General features: G+C 39.1%; 1 protein-coding gene across 14 annotated transcripts in view; it reads right to left on the bottom strand.

Moving 5' to 3' along the window:
- The window catches only part of EML6 (EMAP like 6), a 311304-nt gene that overhangs the window by 95802 nt on the left and 195547 nt on the right, over positions 1-19955 (bottom strand). For all 14 annotated transcript variants that reach the window (XR_006606026.1, XR_006606027.1, XR_006606028.1 and 11 more), the window contains exons 18-22: positions 11540-11640; positions 10033-10235; positions 7531-7642; positions 7132-7259; positions 2184-2325 (exon numbers count right to left, since the gene is read on the bottom strand). Coding sequence is in view for 8 of the 14 variants with exons in the window: in XM_045077846.1 (XP_044933781.1) it covers positions 2184-2325; positions 7132-7259; positions 7531-7642; positions 10033-10235; positions 11540-11640 (686 nt within the window). In the remaining 6 variants the exon portion in view is untranslated. The remainder of the gene's footprint in view (positions 1-2183; positions 2326-7131; positions 7260-7530; positions 7643-10032; positions 10236-11539; positions 11641-19955) is intronic.

Below are 19955 nucleotides of genomic sequence, written 5' to 3'. Positions count from 1 at the left end.
GACATTTCTGAATGAGTGTGGACTCTGTGTGTGGGGGTGTTTAAAAGGACCCCTGTTTAAGAACCTCCCCCCATCTTTCTTATTGTCCAGACTTTGGTAAGCACCCCTCCTAGGGACAGGACAGTCCCACAGCCTTGTGCTAAGGAACTCCAAACTCCGTTTCCACACGCTCCCCTCTGTCACAGTTCATGGTATGCTGAAAGCTATGTCATACCAGCAACTCCAAACTGCCTTATCTAAATTCCATCTTCCTTCATGCACTCAGGGAGCAACAAGTCATTTAGGTACTGCGAGTCACACCTGGTGCCAGGGCCGAGAGAACACAAGACAAGCCTGCCCCTGAGAAGAGTCAAGATTAGGTTAACCATATGCTGCAACATATAAACCAGGACACTTCTCAGAGTGAAAGGGAGAGCTATTAATAATTACTCCAGGAAAACCGCTGTGAACTGGATTGAATGGTCATCCACCTAAGATATGTTGGTAGTTTTTCCACTGAACTAATTTTTAACCTAGTGAGTAAAGTTCATTGTCTGACACTGAAGTCACTCACAAGGAGGTCTTAGTATGTCAATTTCCCCATATAAATTAGTGGTCAAAGGATTCAGTCTTATGGTTAGGAGCATGGGCTTCGGAGTCAGACCTGGATTTGAATCCTGACTCCCCCACTGACTAAGCCCTCAAGTCCACTATAAAGAAAGGCAAGATGGCAGGGAAAAACAGCCTTAGGCAGCAGTCGGAGGCTTGCTCTCTGAAGCCCACTCTGTTTCGGTCTGAGTTCAGTTCTGTCACCCATCAGCTATGCAATTTCAGGCTAACAACCTAAATTCTCTGTGGCACAGTCTCTCAGTCTGTACATGGTGACAGTAATAGCCTTACTCCCTACGTTCCTGTGAAGACCAAATGCAAACTGCGAGGAATCCATAGCTCAACAGGACCAGCCACCATCATTTTACTATTGTCTTGACATCTTTTTTCATTTTATCCTTCGGCAATACATTCTCCACGTCTCTCTACTTGTAAAACTACCCAGTACAAATATTTTAGGGCCAGACCCCAATCTCAGCCTTTCCTAAGAACTTCCACAAATGCTTTGAGCCTCAGCTAAAGTTGTCCTTGGCAGCAGGCCTTCTCCCGAGCCTCCACACAACCTGCCTTGTACTAGACATCTTTCATTTGTCTCTCCACATCCGCTCTCCCCCCCTCCCTGTGCGGGCCTGCACAGATCGCATCAGTGGCCTCCCTGGCCCTCTGGCCTGGAAGAGCATGAACAGGAGACTGGAGGAAGGGAGCAAGGAAGGAAAGGGAACAGGGAGTTTGGGGTCCAGAGCCCCCAGGCTTCCTCCCCTGCAGGGTCCCTGCACACTGGCTGCGGCCCTGGGCCGAGGGTCCCAGCTCCTGTCTCGCCTGTCCTCTCACACAGCTCTCACTTCTGGGTTCCAGCATTGCTCTCTCCTCTTGCCCCTTCGGGCCCAGGGCTGATGAAAGTACCTGGCTGTCACCAGTCGCATGGCACTGCGCTATCCCTGGTCTTTCCTCAACATCCTACTCACCCCTTTAACAATTGGTCCCATTTTTAGACTCTCCTCAAAATCGCCTTATTTGAATAAGATGGTCTCATCTGTTGCTGGGACTCTGTTCAAACCCTGTCCATCTCTGACACTCGAGATGAGACAGTTCATCTTAGGATGCCCCAGTAGCTGACACAGAGAAGCTACTCAACAAACATTTGCCAAATTCGCACTTCTTGGTATACACCTCTTCATTCTAGTGGTTAGAGTGTTAAATATATATTTACAAAATTTCTTGATAGTAACTTTTTTTTGGTAAAACTTTTGTTTTCATCTAATAAAATCAGTTGTAGAGACAGTTGGACATAAAGATAAAACAGCATTCTTTACAAGCTGATGGGTTCCAACAGACTCTCACAGCTCTCCACAAGAAGAAGGACATATTGCCCCCAGGTGGTAAATGTCTGTGCAGTGCAGGGAAAACGAAGGAAGTAATGGATCAGGCCAGCTTTCTGGAACGTCTGTCTGTAGCAACCAACACTGACTTCCCATGACTTGGTGTACGTGGGGGCACGTACCAGGTACTCTAAACAGCAGCTGAGTGCAGAACGAACACAATACACGCTGTTGTTGGCAAATACTTTGACAGATGTGTAAAGTGGCATCTCATACCTTTTTTGAGCTTTCGTACTGCCAGCATACGGTGTTGGGAGGATAATTCCCAGATCCGAAGCGTTTTATCGTCGCTCACCGTTGCGCAGATGGGCAGGAGAGGGTGGGCTGCCAGCCCCCATACTTCTCCCTCCATGTGCCCCTGTGGGAGAGGAAACAAGGCCATGCAATCTCAGTTCAGGCTTCCCGGCTAGCCCTTCTGCGGCGCTGGGCAGGGTCCGCACCCTGAGAGCACCTTCAACATGTTCACATGTGAAGAAGCACAGGCTGAGCTTCCTTGAACCAAAACAAAAGCACTCAATAATTTTTTTCATTTGAATCTAAAGGTGGGCCTACAGGAAGTCGAAGTCTTCATTTGTAAAGAAAACATGGATTTGTTGCTCATAAGCTGTATTTATATGATGCCAAACATCTTTCCTTTTTAGAAATATCTGGATAAATAATAAAACACCCTCATTTGATCCTCTTCCTTGATATCAAGTTAAAACAGTGTATACAGGTACACATACACTGGTAAAACAACTTGGTCATGACATAAAACACCTTTATGAATAAACCCATGTTCTAAAAAGATGTAGGTAACCACCTATCTCTATAAGAGGGATTGGACAGCAATATTCTTTCTTTTTTTTCCCCAAAAAAAAAGTAATTTACTAAAAAAAAAATCCAGGATCAAATTAAGGCATATGCATTGAATTTGATTGCTATATTTCTCTTTTTTTCTAGTCTTACTGAGATACAAGTGACACACAACAGTGTGTAAGTTTAAGACTGGACAGTGATATGCTTATTAATTTAATTCAATTTAAGTCCTTTGAATGCATAGCATTGGCAAAACAAAAGCTCACTTTTCATATCAAGTGCCTTGGGAATAACTCAGGTTCAATGTTTGCTCACATGTTTTTCTATAAAGTGAATAACAGAAAACTGAAATGTGCTTAATAGATATTGGGCTAATTCCATATACCTCTATCTTATCACAAACACACCTAAATGGCTTAGAAATAATGACATAAAAGTGTTTAAAAAATGAACAATTAGAGAGAAAATGACTCTGATGCCTATAATTTATCACTCAATAAAGGAGTGTAAAGAACAGATTAGTGCATAGAACAGTAAAGCAGACCAGACTGTTCACTGAATTTCTGCTTTTAGTGGCCACTTATAAAAAGGCTTTGCTTAGTAAAGCAAAAAAGAAAACCGTACACAGCATATGAAAGGTGTTTGTACTTGGACTGCTTCAGGAAACACGTGGCTTTCTGAAGAGAAACTGGATGATTTCGGTTTAACAGGCCAACTGTTAGAGCGAAACAATAATTTGGCAGAAGATACTAAGTTCCAAATATGACATTCAAATATCTGAGAAGGGCCAAAGGCTGTAGAAACCCTTTGAATTTATTGGATTTGGAGTACCCTACATCTCTAGTTTTCTAATTTTCTTCCCTTCAGAAGCCTCTCACCCCAAAGGTCACAGTCAGAGGATGGGTTAGGTGTCGACCCCAATTTCCCCCCAGAATGGATGTGCTTGGAACCCTTTCCCAGGCCAAGTCCCTTTTTCATTTTGCTTGAGAATAGGACTGCAAGGCTCTGAGATCCTTTTAAACTACTGCCTCATGTATTGACTTAAACATGGTATTTCCCTAAAAAATGGGATTACATTTCTGTAATCCCAGTGAGTGGACAGTGCGCAAGATAGGCCAGAAGTACCTCAAGTGGTATAGGAATGGGTTTGGAATCTTGCCTTCCTTCTGATCACCTGTAAAGCTGGGTGTAAATAGCTGCATGACTGAGAATTGATTATATGCAAAGAAAATAAAATGGGAATTACAAACTCATCTCCTGCCACTTTTCCCCTCCCCCAACCCAGTCTTCCTTCTCTTAAAAAATAAACAATCTATTCCAAGGGACATTGTGTTGCCATACTACTGGCAAAGCGGTGCAAGTACTTTCCCACAGCAGGATAGTGGAGGATCTTAACCACACTGCTTGTTCCTTCACTTCCCCTCTGTGTCCATCCTCTCTTGGAGCAGGACCATGAGCCTCATGAGCCTCATGAGCCTCATGAGCTCCATGAGTCCTGAGAGGATAGGAAGCCCTACTCCACTGTGCACAGCGGGTAGCACAGGGTGGTCCTCAGCAGGAGCCCAACAAACACTGATGGAATTGAACTACTTGGTTCTGCTTAAGAGGAAATACAAATGAGTGATAGATAAGAAGAGGAAAGAGAGAGTGGAAACAGACCTGACTATTCACTGATTTCTGAAAAGGAAAAGAATGGTACAAGTGTAAGGAGACAAGATGTCAGTAATCAACATTTTTTCCTGAAGGTTCCACCAACTCTACTGCCTGCCCATAACTCAGGGTGCCATGCCTTCTGCATGGTTCCTTGGCAGTCTCCATGCTAAAAGACACAGGGAGAACAGCCCAGTGTAGTGAAAGAGGAAAGGCTCTGGTATCTGACACCTTGGTTTGAATCCCAGCTCTGCAGTTCTTAGCATATGGCTGTGGGCAATTTAATGGGCTTTGGGTCCCTCATCTATAAAACTTCAAATTCCTGTTGTGGAGAAATAAATGTTGTACAACAGTACTGCCTGACACAGAGTAGGCACTCAATAAACAGTACCTATAGCTATTTTTATTATTAGAACAATAGAAACAAATAAGGGGAAAAACCAGAATCATACAGAATGAAGAGGCAAAAGGCCTTAATTTTCGAGTTTAAAACATATTTAAACAAAATAAGCTCAACTATAATGTTTTTCAAAATAAAAAAATATAGAGTTTAAATCTTACAGTATTGCTTAAATCACATGATGGTAGGGACCTAAAAAAATATTTAGCAATGTAGCATGTATGCAAATAAGTTAAAGTCTCAAATATGTGGGGATTAGGAAGAAATAATCACTTTTCAGTAAAATTAAATAAGAAGCGATGGCCAGAGAGAAAAAGAAATTTGTTTGGAAGGAAACAAAATCAAGATCAGCTGGAGAACGAAGACATCATGCCTCACAGATACCTCCAGCGTATTCCCAGTCCCTGCTACCTGGTACTATCAGCTACAGGGCTTTTGAGGTTTTTAACGCAGAATTCTTTTTTTTTTTTAATAATTTTAAAAAATTTTTTATAAACATATAATGTATTATTAGCCCCAGGGGTACAGGTCTGTGAATCGCCAGGCTTACACACTTCACAGCGCTCACCATAGCACATACCCTCCCCAATGTCCATAACGCCATCACCCTCTCCGTAACCTCCTCCTCCCGGTAACCCTCAGTTTGTTTTGTGAGATTAAGAGTCTCTCATGGGGGGCGCCTGGGTGGCTCAGTGGGTTAAGCTGCTGCCTTCGGCTCGGGTCATGATCTCAGGGTCCTGGGATTGAGCCCCACATCGGGTTCTCTGCTCAGCAGGAGCCTGCTTCCTCCTCTCTCTCTCTCTGCCTGCCTCTCTGCCTACTTGTGATCTCTCTCTGTCAAGTAAATAAATAAAATCTTAAAAAAAAACAAAAAAAGAGTCTCTCATGGTTTGTCTCCATCCTAATCCCATCTTGTTTCAGTTCGCAGAATTCTTTTTTAAACACATTCTTATTCAGGATATCCTGAATGGGGCTTGGGCACATGCCACTTTAAAACCTCATAGTGTTCTGAATGATTGTGTGTGTGTGGACCTATTCCCAGGATGCAGTAAATCGAAGGGCCACTCTCAGTGGGATTTGGGAGTTCATCTCTAAGATAGAAAACTTGAAGGAGAAGGAGGTGAACCAGGGACCCATAGAAGTCCTGAAGCTTATATAATAGGGCATATTTTTTTTACTCTGCTTTCTGAATGTACACCCTCACCCCAACCTGAGCCCTTTCTGTCTATAAATAAGGTCTGTCCATCACCAAACTGGTCACAGTCTCACCCCCTCAAGTGAGATTATTGAGGGGAGATGGAGGGCAAGAAGTAGGCCATGTGTTTACATGCACCAAGACAGAGACTAGCATGAGGCAAAAAAAAAAACAAACAAAACAAAACCCCAAAAAACAAAAAACAAAGGAGACACTTATATACTTGGTGTGAGTAGAGAAAATAATTTGTCCTGACAGTTTTATAGATTTGTCAGATCGAGAAGAAAAATACCTAAAGAGCCTCCTCCATACCTGGACTTAATTTAGACAATGGGGTTATGGACTTTGAGCAGATAATGTAATGGGATAACACCCTTGGGGACCTTGGGGGTGGGGGGATGTACTCTGCATATTGTAGGGACAGTAATATCTGTTGCCAGAGGGACACGTGGTGGACACGTTCATGATCCCCCTGGCTTTCACTCCTATGTAGTCACCTCCTTTCCAGTGCAACATGCCCTGTGACTATCTGCCAACTGATAAAATAGGGCCAAGGGGATGGATGTTCATGATTACGTGCCTTTGAGGATATGATTATGTCACATAAGACTGTCATGCCTGTTTTTTTTCTCCTTCCCTTGGTGGCTTCAAGGAAGCAAACAGCCATGTTGGAGAACCCATGTGGCAAAGAACTGTGTGCAGCCTCTAGCTAACAGCTAACCAGAAATGCAGCCGTCAGTCCTACAACCACAAGGGCATGATTTCTGCCAACAACCTGCGACATCTTGGAGCAGATTCTTCCTCAGATTCACCTCATCTGAGATGAGCCTCAGAGGAGACTGCAGCCCTGGCCTTGACTGCAGCCTTGTGAAGCTTTAAGCAGAAAACCCAGTTAAGGTAGGCTCAGACTTCTGACGCAGAAAAAGCTTAAGATAATAAGTCTGTATTGTTTTAAGCTGCTAAATTTGTGACAGTTTCTTACACAGCAATAGGTCAGTAACCCAGCGGTCGTGCAACCCTGAGACCAAGTGCCTACTTCAATACGGCATCCTAAGTGCCCTCTCACCTCACCCGAGTCCCAGCTCTGACAGGAACCGCGCATTAGAAAATGTACACAGTACCTGAACAAGCAGTGTCATTGGGCCGCTTTTATCAATTTCCAGGATCTCCCCATTTTTTGTTCCCACCAGGATATGTCCATGTCCCAAAGTGATGGCACGAATTGAAGGGTTATCTTCCAAAAGCAAGCCTGAGGGGGGAAATGCTGCACTTAATATTGTAAACAGTGCTTTGAGTAGAACAACAACAACAAGCAGTCTGATATTCATATATAGTCTGTCTTTGTAGTTCAAAAGTACCAGTAGCGCCAGGCAATCAGCCTTGACATTTCTACCAGGGACCTAGAGGTCTAACTGCAGAAGAAGGAGAACTGTTTTAGTAACGGCTGTCCACGAACTTCAGTACCATCTTTTCCATTCCTATGAAAAGAAAGATTCCGATGACATATTCAGGGGTGGCACCTTTTGAGCTGGTTGACAAAGCTGCTCTTTTAATGGCGTAAGTCTTCAAGCATCTTTCAAACATGTCATCCCAGAGTTCTACAATTCCATCCTTTCCACCCGTTACGAAACCCTGTGAAGGCATATATGGGAAGAATGAAATATACATCAGAATGACAAGTTGCCCACCTGGCCTCTAAAGGGCTCCCTCTTGGGAAAAGCAGCTTTGGTCTGTGTTTCCTTCCTAAGTATAGGAGACTGAAAAACCTGATAACATGTAATATTAATAAAGTATCTCCTAGAAACATCTCTCCCCTACTTCTCTAGTGGATAAAGCACATTCTCAATGTGTGTTCCTCATACTTTCCTCAGACCTTTGGTTGGTATTTGGCACCCTAGGTCCTGGATGGCCATTTCTGTGCCCCGTCCCCCACTTCAATGTAGGTGCCTAAAGAACAGGAAAGCCTGGCAGAGTTTCTAGTATCTCATCTCTTCCTATTGAATGAACTGGAATTAGCATCGCAATTAAAAATGATTATTAAGTATGTTAAAATAGATATTTACTTCCAGGAGAAAACATCATTATCTTTTAAGAGGAACTTAGGCAGTTCATGTAACATTGTTCAATGGACATCAATGTCCAAAATAATTAAAATCCAGATTAATTTTTATAAAACCTGGAAAGTAAAATGCTTAACATATTGGGTATTATTATTATTTTTTTTATTTTTACTGAACAGTGATCTTTATTCTTGTTCTAAGCTTATGATTTCTTGGCTTTTTTCCTTTCTGGCAAATTATATATACCAACTGCTCTTTGGAAAAATATTTTTTAAATGGAAAATACTAAGTAATTCATTGTTTTCTTAGAGAGTTTTAGTTTCCTTTATTCCAATGAAGTTCATGAGGAAATAATATTTTGAAGTTTTTTTTTTACATTAAATACCCATATTCTCATTATAGTTATGTAGGGGAGACTTAATTCCCAAATTAAATTCAAATTATACTGTGACATCCTTGTATGTTTCGGATGTTTCGGATTAGCTTACCAAGCAATGAAAGAGTTTAAATAAGTTATAGCACATCAACTTCGAGACCTAGACAGATTTGGCTTTCTACTTTAATCTCGTCTAATGTACGGCTTAAGCCAGAACAAATTTGCCAGTAAAAAACAGCTTAACCACTAAAACTACCGCTATAGTTGCACATCAAACAAGAACCTACTTTGGTACTGGGATCAGTATAATTACCTGGGAACAGGGAAATGCAAAATGAGGCATGGCTTAGTTAGGTGTGTTGGGTGGCTTATGTTGTTTGGAGGTCAGAGGGCAGAGAAAGTGGCACCACCAGCAAGCTGGCAGTGAATAAAAAAATAGATTTTTCTGGCAAAGTGGTTCAACAAGGTATTTTCATAGTACTGACAGTAAGTGTCATCTTTTAAAAACAAATAACAACAAAAGAACACTGTAAGGTAGGAAGGTGGCTGGACAGAGCAGGATAGAGATGAGCTTAAGTGGAAATACAGCAGGTGTGATGATTCTTTTGTATCAGCTTAACTGGTCACAGGGTGCTCTGATTAAATTTTATTTCTGGATATATCTGGGAACGTATTTCCAGATCAGATTAGCATTTGAATTGGTGCACTCAGTAAGATAGATTGCCCTCCCCAATGTGGGTGAGCAATATCCAATTCTTTGAGAGCCTGAAGAGAGCAAAAGGTGGAGGAAGAAGGAATTCATCCTTGTTTTTCCTGGCTCACTGAATGAGCTGGGACATCTCTTTTCCCACCCTCAGACTGAGATACACACTACTGGCATCCCTGGTTCTCTGACCTTTGGACTCGCACTCAGTTATACCACCAGCTTTCCGGGGGTTACAACTTACAGAGGACATCGTGGGACTTCTTAGCCTCTATAACCACATAAACCAATTCCTTATAACAATTTTTTTTTTTTGGTAGATGTGTATGTATATGTATGTCCTATGGGTTCTGTTTCTCTAGAAAACCCTAATACAGGCAAACCCTAATACAGACTTTATAGCTAATACTTTACAGCTAATACTGGCAAACACTAATACAGACTATTACACTCTTGTTAAAGCTGAAGCTGTCTACACAGGAACAAAGTGGTTATGAACTAAACTTGTGGTCAAACTGATGAGTGGGACAATAATCGAACCATTTGCTACTTTGAGGTCTTTGTTGTTGTGTACTAAAGAGGAAGAGAATGTTGAAATATTTTTCAGGACTCATCTGCTACTGGGTTTGTGCATTATCCCAACACTTCTTGAGGGGCTCTCAGGGGTGAGAGCCAGGAGGAACGAGTATGAAAAAGGTAGAAACTGCACATAAAGAAATCACTAGAAATGAAAGAATTTTTAAAAATATTTGTGCTCCTCTCCATTCGCGACAACTACTTCCCAATTCAGACGGTTTTAGAGACAAGCACGCATCCTGCTGGTATGGGCCTTCCTCAGTCTAATTTAGAATTTTAGAAAGCTAATGACGAAAATATGTCATACCTTATCCAATGCATACATAGCAAACACAGGCCCGTCATGAGCTTTCACTGTCTTTAGTAGTAGAATATCTTTCCAAATAAAAATATCTCCAGTAGCTGCTCCTGAGAACACTAGATCTTCCATTCGTCCATAAGAAACACACATCATTGTTTCCAATTTTCCAACACTGCCAAAAATTCCTCTTTTAGAGGTGAAGCCCCCACCTGAAGTGGACCAAGAACATATGTTACTTTTTGAAAAACTGACACCTTCTATGAGCAATTGGAATGACTATCTTCAGTGGAAAAACCCAGTGTGTCTACATTACATGTATATGGAAAGATGGCAGAATACATCATAAACAAAAATATTCTAAGAGAGTTTCTCATTTACATATTCATTAATTGTTTATTGACTCCCTCCTTTGTGGTAAATACAGTGGTTGCTGCTGGGGTATAAAGACAAGAAGGAGTTTCTTCATTCAGTGAACTTAGGTTTTGTTTGGGGAGGCTGCCATTATGCATCTCAGTCCAACAAGATACTCATGTAACCAAGGTTCAGTGCTGGTTCCATTCCAGCCAGAGGAGGAAGGACTTAGTTCCCCGGGCAAGCTAGGAAAGTCTTCATGAATGCTGACCAGAGAGAATGCCAACAACACTAGCAGTAAGGAAAAATGCAAACATATGGCCTATGTTTTGCCTTGATTTTTTTGTCCTGGGAACTTCAGGGCGAAAAAGTGAATCACTGTGTAGGAAAAGGTACATCACATTTGTCCCTGAGATGTTCACATTTCCCTGTACTTATACTTCCCAGTACTAACTGGCACTGACAAACCCAGACCTATTCCAGAAAACGAGGCACAGGCTGACTCTTCAGACATGGTGGGTGCCATTATCTCTTCTTTAAAGCAGAAAGCACTAGAACAGTTGCATATTTACGTTTTGTCCAGTGTAAGATTACGTGTGCATGGTACCTAAGCTGATGGTAAGAATTCAAAATCCCAGTAATAGGTCTGGTTTATTAGTGAGAAGAATACGATGTCCTTGCATGTTTTGATATGCTTATTCACTCACCCTTATCATCAATATTATAATGCACACAGATTTACTTGGATCACCTATGGTGTATCATGTTGGGGTTTAATTCATGTTTGAATTCAGTGATAAAAGAACCCTCAAAATACTGAAAATGTTGTTCACCCAACCAAAGTGATTATTTTATTTCCTGTTTGGTGGTCCAACATAATTACAGCTTTCAGAACAGATGATTAAATATAAAAATAATTATTTTCACAGAACATTTCCCAAAGCTTTCTAGATATTGAGAAACATGCATGCATCATATGGAGTGTTCCGAGTTTTACAACTTGGACCTTAAGCAGCCCAAAGTGAAGATGGAAGAGAATGTCTTCTAGGCACATTTTAATTTCAAATTGCAGAGACTGGCTATATAATAGTGGTGGGCTTTTTTTCAGAGAGTTTTTTTTAAAGTTCTCAACCACATAAATGATAAACCCAAACAACCGTACCTGCTTGTTGCCAGAATTTGATGTGCTTCATCCCAACTGTAACCAGTTTGTCAACATGGTGTGGGTTACATTTAACCACAAATATCTTATCTTTATGCCCTCTGTAAGTGACAAATAGAAAAAAAATCTAGTTGTCATGAAGCTTTGATACTGAGTTTTATTAAAAGCATACATTTGGTCTAACTTTCATTAAATATTTCTAACAGGACAAATAAATCAGAAAGTAATTTAAAATATATATAAGGTCTATATTAAAATCATGACCTTTGGCTTTTCTTTGCATATTTGAGCCCTCTCTTCTAACTCTCATACTGCTACCAAAGTCTATTCACTTATGCTTTTAAAAAGTAATGAAATATTTATAATGGTAAGACAGTCTCCATAAGATACAATCAATGCCACTATCATAAGACTTCATTTCTCAGGATAGAGAGGTCTTGTATAGGAAAAAGGGAAAGACACTGCCATCATATTAATGAGAACCTTCAAATGTAATATTCTTTGCTGTGGAAGCATAACTTTAGGTTAAACAGAACTTCAGTTAAAAGTGTATTTACTAGAAATTGAAGTCTCTAGTTCACATCCATGGGGAGAGAAAGGATATCATCTATTAATCCAAGGCACGTTAGGATCCTTTGCATTCAGAAATACAAGTTTATAACCCAAGATGCAGAAAGACACATATAAAAATTAAGACTGACTACAGACCTGATGCTTTCGACCTGGTGTTCCATAGTGCCAAGGAAGTTTTGCTGCAGAGTAGGTTCATATTAGAGCTTAAGGATTTACTGGACTTAATGGATTTTACTGGATTTAATGGACTATTTGATGGTCTTCTCTCGTATATTAGAACCTAACTTATGTTATGTAAATAAAAGCAATTAACAAAAAGAACATAACTGACCAACATTTCCTATGAATACATATCCTACTATCTTAAATAAAATTCTAGCAAAGGAAATCCAGTACTTTTTGAGGGGCGCCTGGGTGGCTCAGTGGGTTAAGCCTCTGCCTCTGGCTCAGGTCATGATATTAGGGTCCTGGAATCGAGCCCCGCATCAGGCTCTCTGCTCAGCAGGGAGCCTGCTTCCCCCTCTTTCTCTCTCTGCCTGCCTCTCTGACTACTTGTGATCTCTCTCTGTCAAATAAATAAATGAAATCTTTAAAAAAATACTTTGTGAATGAATGCAAGGATGGTGTATGATTATGGACTTAAATGGTACAATTCATATTAATATGCATAAGAAAAATTGTATTATTTTCACAGATACTGCAAAGGTATTTGACAAAAATCTAACACTCACTTGTGATTAAAAATACTCAACTAGCACTCATTAAAGTAGGAATTAATGGAGACTTATCTCTTAGACACTTATATTTCCCTGCAGTCTGACTCTCATTGAAAAACTCAGATTCATTCAAGAACAACTATACACAGGCCAGCTCTCGAGATGTTGTGTGCCATTATCCTTTAGAAACAGAAAATGCTGAAACAGTACCTTTTTCATGATGTGTTTTTGCGTGTGTCAACTCAAAAGTCAGATTCCTACTTAATAGCATTCCCGATGGAGTCAGGAACAAGATTATCACCACTGCCATTTAACTTTGTATTAAACATACTAACAAGTGCAATTAGTTAAGGTTTTAAAAGTTAAAAACCTTAGAGCTGGAATGTAACAGGTAAAACTATTTCTATTTGCAGATGATCTAACTATGTATCTAGAAAACTCAAAAAAAAACAAAAACAATGTAAAAACAATTACTAACAAGATAATTTAGTCAAGCTACAGCATACAAAATTAAAGGCAGAATCAACAACATATACAACAAACAACTGAAAAATACAATGGAATAAATGACTCTATACACAACAACAAAAAAATCAAGGTACAAATTCAACACCAAAACCTACTCATAGATGTTTACAGCAGTTTTACTTCTAATTGACAAAACTTGGAAGCAATCAAGATGTCCTTCCTCAGGTAAGTAAGAAAAAAAAGTGGTACCTCCTGATAATGGAGTATCATTCAGTGATAAAGAGAAATGAGCTATCAAGCCATGAGAAGACATGCAGGAACTTTTGGTGGAGTCATTAGGGTTTTCTATATATAAGATCATGCCATACACAAATAGTGACAGTTTTACCTTTTCCTCACCAATTTGGATGACTTGTGTTTCTTTTTCTTGTCTGATTGCTGTAGCTATGACTTGAATGAAAGTGGTGAGAATGTACATCCTTGTCTTTTTCCTGATCTTAGAGGAAAAGCTTTTAGTTTTTCACCATTCAGTATGATGTTAGCTGTGGGTTTTACATATATGGCCTTACTCTTAGATCTAATAAATAAGTTCAGTAAAGTTGCAGGGTAAAAATTAGTACACAGAAGTCTGTTGTATTTCTATATACTAATAAGTAGTAAAAAGAGAAATTAAGAAAAGCAACCCAATTTATAATTGTACCAAAAAGAATAAGTTACCTACAATTAAACTTAATCAAGGAGGTTAAAGTCCTATACTCTAAAACCTATAAGACATTGATGAAAGAAACTAAAGAGGACAAAAACAAATGGAAAGCTATACCATGCTCATGGGTTAGAAGCATTAATATTGTTAAAATTTCCATAGTACCCAAAGCACTATAAAAATTCAAAGCAATCCCTATCAAAATACCAATAGCATTTTTCACAGAACTAGAACAAATAATCCTAAAATCTACATGGAGCCACAAAGACCTTGAATAGCCAGTCAAAGAAATCTTAAGAACAAAGCAGGAGGTTATCACAATCCCAGATTTCAAGGTACATTACCAAGTTATAGTAACCAAACAGTATGGTACTGGCACAAATACAGACATATAAATGAATGGAACAGTATAGGGAGCCAAGAAATATATCCATGCCTATATGGTCAATTAATTTAGAACAAAAGAGGCAAGAATTTAAATTGGTCAAAGTCTTTTCAACAAACGGTGCTGAGGAAACTGAAGAGCTATATGCAAAAGAAGAACACAAGAGCACCTTCTTATACCACGCACACAAAAAATGCAAATAAAGACCAAATTGTGGACTTGAAACCATAAAAATCATACAAGAAAACATGGGCAGCAATCTCTTAGACATTGACCTCAACAACATATTTAAGGATACATCTCCTAAGGTAAGATAAACAAAAGCAAAAATAAATTATCAGGACACTAAAATAAGATTTTTCACAGCAAAGGAAACCATCAACAAAACAAAAAAGTAACCTAGGGAATGGGAGAAGATATTGGCAAATGATATATATATATTTGTATATGATATATGCAAAATATAAAGAAATTATACAACTCAACACCATAAAAAACATCCCATTAAACAATGGGTGGCACACTTGAATAGACATTCTTCTAAAGAAGACATACAGGTGGCCAATAGACACATAAAAAGATACTCAACATCACTCATCATCAAGGAAATACAAATCAAAAGTGCAATGAGATACCACTTCACACCTGTCAGAATGGCTACTATCAAAAATATAAGAAATAACAGGTGTTGGCAGGGATGTGGAGAAAAAGGAGCCCTCATGTACTGTTGGTGAGAATACAAATTGGTGCAGCCACTGTGGAAAACAGTTTGGAAGTTCCTCAAAAAATTGAAAAAAAAAAAAATACAGGATCCAATAATTCCATGACTGCGTATTTACCCAAAGGAAACAAAAACACTAATTCCAAAAGATCTATGCACCCCTATATTTATTTCAGCATTTCTTACAATAGCCAAGATATGAAAGCAACCCAAGTGTTCAACCATAGATGAGTGGACAAGGAAGATGTGGTGTGTGTATAGACACACACACACACACACACACACACACACACACATACATGAATATCACTCAAGCATTAAAAAGAATGAAATCATGCCTTTTGCAACAATATAGATAGACCTAGAGAGTATTATGCTAAGTGAAATAAGTTGGACAGAGAATGACAAATCCCATGAGATTTCACTGACATGTGGAATCTAAAAAACAAATGAGCAAATGAAAAAAATTCGAAACAGACTCAGAAGTACAGAGAACAAATTCATGGTTGCACAGGGGATGGCACTTGGAGAATGGCCAAAATAGCTAAAGGGGGTTACAACCTGACAGTTATGAAATAAATCAGTTATGGATGAAAAGTATAGGAGGGAAGATAGTCAATATTTTAACAGCTTTGGATGGTGATAGATAACTACACCTATCATATTAAGCATTTCAAAATGTATATAAATGTCAAATCACTACGTTATACACCTGAAACTCAGATAACATTGTAGATCCACTACACTTCACTTAAATAATAAAATAAAAATGTTTAAGTTAGAAATGTTTAATGAAGCATATATAGGTCAAATAACACAATGTCTCAAATTTTCTTTAAAACATGCTAGCAAATATTGCTAGAATCTTAAAGTATTCTAGCAAAAAGTTGAGTAAAAGAAAACAATGAGGGGGAAAGATTTGTGCCATCTGTAGAATGAAGCAGCTGGGTGAAAGGGAGTCCACTATGCTATTTCCTCCACTTCTGTGTAACTTTGAAATTTTCCATAATAAACTGAAAGAACAGGACAGAGCATCTCCATGCCCATTACATGGGCCCTACAGTAATAGGCAGAGAAAGGAGAAGAACTGATGTTTGAAATTTCTTTCTTCATTTCTTTGAAAGTCCAAAGTGACACATGGACATTAGGGCCAAGATACATCACTGGAGGTTATTAGGAACAATAAGGACAGAGAGATTAAAAAGTATAAATATGAAAGGAGAGAAAATATGCTTAACACCAAGATGAGAAATAGACCAGAAAATCATAAAAGACATTAAGTGTCCAAAGATTTCTTGCTTGGAGGAAAATCCCCATGGATCCTAAATCATTAATAAAAACTTTAGAGAGAAGACGCTAGAGAAAACCAACATGAAAATTGAGAGCATGTATAACAAATTACATTTCCTACACAGAAAAGAGGGCTGTTTTGTGTTTATCCAATGCCAAATATTTAGATAGTTGGAAAAAAAATTTTTTGAGAGCACTTTTTAGTTTTCATCCAATTTTTTGATGAATGATGGCAGGTTAATGTTTAATTAATGTCAACACCTACATAAAGGACATTCGTGGATACTTCTGCAATCTTTCCCTTAAACCCTTGTTAAATCTGTAAGGTAGTTGCCTACAACTATGCCAGTAAGAAAAATAAAATGGAAAGAGTTACAGGTCCTAACCAGAAAGTTAGAATGTGGAAGACTGTCCTTCTGCCCTAATAAAGGATGATTCCTCATGCCAGGGTCGTAAGTAATTCACCCCATAGGGCAAGTGCAGTAAAAGAGGGAAGTGCAGTGGAAGTGCAGTGGAAGAGGGAAGGAATGTCCCTCTTTCAGAAGTCCAGGGCAGGTGCACAAAAGTAAGTTGGTTCCCAAATGTTCTATTTGGAACCCTTCATTTGCTTAGAGGCCCAGGCCTGTCTGTGATTTGCACTCTCTTTTTTTGTAGAGGTAGCCCACAACTTGGAAGAGTGAAAGAATGACTGAATTATACCCCATCTTCAAAAAAGATTTGAAATAGCTTACAATTCACCAAAAACCATAAGATACCTATGAATAAACCTAAGAAGTAAATAATCTGTACTCTGGAAACAAATACTGATGAAAAAATCGAGGAAGACACACAAAAAATGGAAAAACATTCCATGCTAATGGATTGGAAGAACAAATATTATTAAAATATGGCTATAGTACCCAAAGCAACTACACATTTAATGCTGTCCCTATCAAAATACCACTGGCATTTTTTTTTTCAGAGCTAGAATAGACAATCCTAAAATTTGTATGGAACCACAAAAGACCCCAAGTAGCCAAAGCAACCCTGATAAAGAAAAGGAAAGCTGGAGGCATCACAATTCAGACCTCAAGCTATATTACAAAACTGTAGTGATCATGACAATATGCTACTGGCACAAAAACAACCACAGATTAATAGGACAGAATAAAGAACCCAGAAATGGACCCACAACTGTATGGTCATCTTTTTTTTTTTTTTAAGAGAGAGAGTACGTGCGAACATGGGGGAGGGGTAGAGGGGTTGGGAGAGAGAATCCCAAGCAGACTTTACGCTTGGTGTAGAGTCTGACATGGCATTCAAACTCATGACTCTGAGATCACGACCTGAGCCAAAATCAAGAGTCAGATGCATAACTGACTGAGCCACCCAGGCACCCCTAATCTTCAGCAAAGCAGCAAAGAATATCAAATGGAAAAAAACAGTCTCTCCAACATGACATATTGGGGAAACTGGACAGCAACATGCAGAACAATGAAACTGGACCCCTTTCTTACACCATACACAAAAATAAATTCAAAATGGATGAAAGACCTAAATGTGAAACAGGAAACGATCAAGATCCTAGATGAAAACACAGGCAGCAACCCCTGGGACCTCGGCTATAGCAGCTTCCTACTAGGTATGATCTCCTGAGGCAAGGGACACAAAAGCAAAAATGAACTATAGGGACTTTGTGAAGATAAAAAGCTTCTGCATAGTAAAGGAAACAATCAACAAAACTAAAAGGCAACCTACAGAATGGGAGAAGATGTTTTCAAATGACATATGTGATAAAAGTTTAGTATCCAAAATCTATGAAGAACTTCTCAAACTCAACATCCAAAAACCAAATAATCCAGTTAGGAAATAGATAGAAAATATGAATAGTTATTTTTTGAAAGACATCTACATGGCTAACATACATATGGAAAGACACTCAACACCACTCAGCATCAGGGAAATACAAATCAAAACCATGAAGAGATACCACTCACATGTCATGATACCTAAAATTAACATCACAGGGAACAACAGGTATTCATGAGGATGTGGAAAAAGGGGAACCCTCTTACACTGTTGGTGGGAATGCAAACTAGTGTGGCCACTCAGGGAAACAGTATGGAGAATCCTTGAAAAGCTAAAAATAGAACTACCTTACAATCCAGCGACTGTACTACTAGGTATTTACCCCAAGGCTACAAAAATACAGATACAAAGGGACATGTGCACCCCAATGTTTATAGCAGCATTACCAACAATAGCCAAACTACAGAAAGAGCTCAAATGTCCACTGACTCCTGACTGGATAGTGGTGTGTGTGTGTGTGTGTATACATACTTACTTACTTACATACATACATACATACATACATACATACATGGAATATTACTCGGCCATTAAAAAGAATGAACTTTGCCACTTGCAACAATGTGGATGGAACTAGAGTATATTATGCTAAATGAAATAAGCCAGAGAAAGACAAATACCATATGACTTCACTCATATGTAGAATTCAGATGAACACATGGAAGGGGGTTAGGAGATAGAGAGATAGAGAGAGAGAGAGAGGAAAACACACCATAAGAGACTCAAATATAGGGAACAAAGTGCAGGTTGACAGAGGGAAGGGAGTGAGGGGATGGAATAAATGAGTGATAGGTATTAAGTAAGGCACTTGAGATGAGCTCTGGCTGTTGTACATAAGTGGTTAACCACTGAATTCTACTCCTGAAACCAATACTACACTATATAGTAACTAACTAGAAACCAAATAAATATTTGAAAAAAAATTTTAAAAGGCCAACATATGCTTATACAAAAATAAATAAAAGAGCCCACAATACAGAATAATAAAAAAGAACAAGTTAGGTAATAGTAAGAGTAAAGTGAGAGGGCATACTGGCGAATGACAAAAAGAAGCCAGTTGCAGAGCCCTATGTGAAATATCTCACATATGAATAAAAGTGGATAAGCATACTAGAACAATATACACTAAAGAACATACGCTAAAATGTTGGCTCTGTCGTGGGTTGTAGAATAATGGATTATTTTCATTTTCCTGTTGGCGCGTTTTTGTGCTAACTTTTCTATATTGATCATGCATTATTTTGAAAACAGAAAAGAGTAATGCATGTGATTCTAAAAAAGAGATACTCATTTTTAAAAAGGAAAGTGAGAAAAGAAAGGTGCCAATTTGGTCTGCAGGAGACTTTATCCCATTCCCTAAATGCATGTCCAGGTGGGGACCTATAAAAAACCGAACAGGGCTCACATAGAAACACACACTCTGCAAGTCTGTGTACCTGCTCTTCCCGAGCCCATGTTTTGTCCCTGAGCTTTCCAGGAGTGCAATTATGTCACACGGACAGTGTAAGTATTCTTGTTAGGCACCTTGACTACTGTACCTTTTGCCTCCTATTCGTGCTTCTCAGATGAAGCCTGTCAAGAATAATTAGTCACTGTCCCCCACAGTCCTGCTACTGGTTTATTTGATTTGAAATGCAAATAAAGGGACATAGAGGCACCTGATTATCTCCTTATTCTTCTCTGACTGACACTGATATTAGGTGATTTAACTC

This window comes from Mustela putorius, unplaced genomic scaffold (genome assembly GCF_011764305.1).
Source record: "Mustela putorius furo isolate JIRA1106 unplaced genomic scaffold, ASM1176430v1.1 tig00000224_pilon_pilon_pilon, whole genome shotgun sequence".
NCBI classification, from domain to species: domain Eukaryota; kingdom Metazoa; phylum Chordata; class Mammalia; order Carnivora; family Mustelidae; genus Mustela; species Mustela putorius.
The sequence above is the reverse complement of the archived record's forward strand: the minus strand, read 5'-3'. Positions and strand labels throughout refer to the sequence as shown.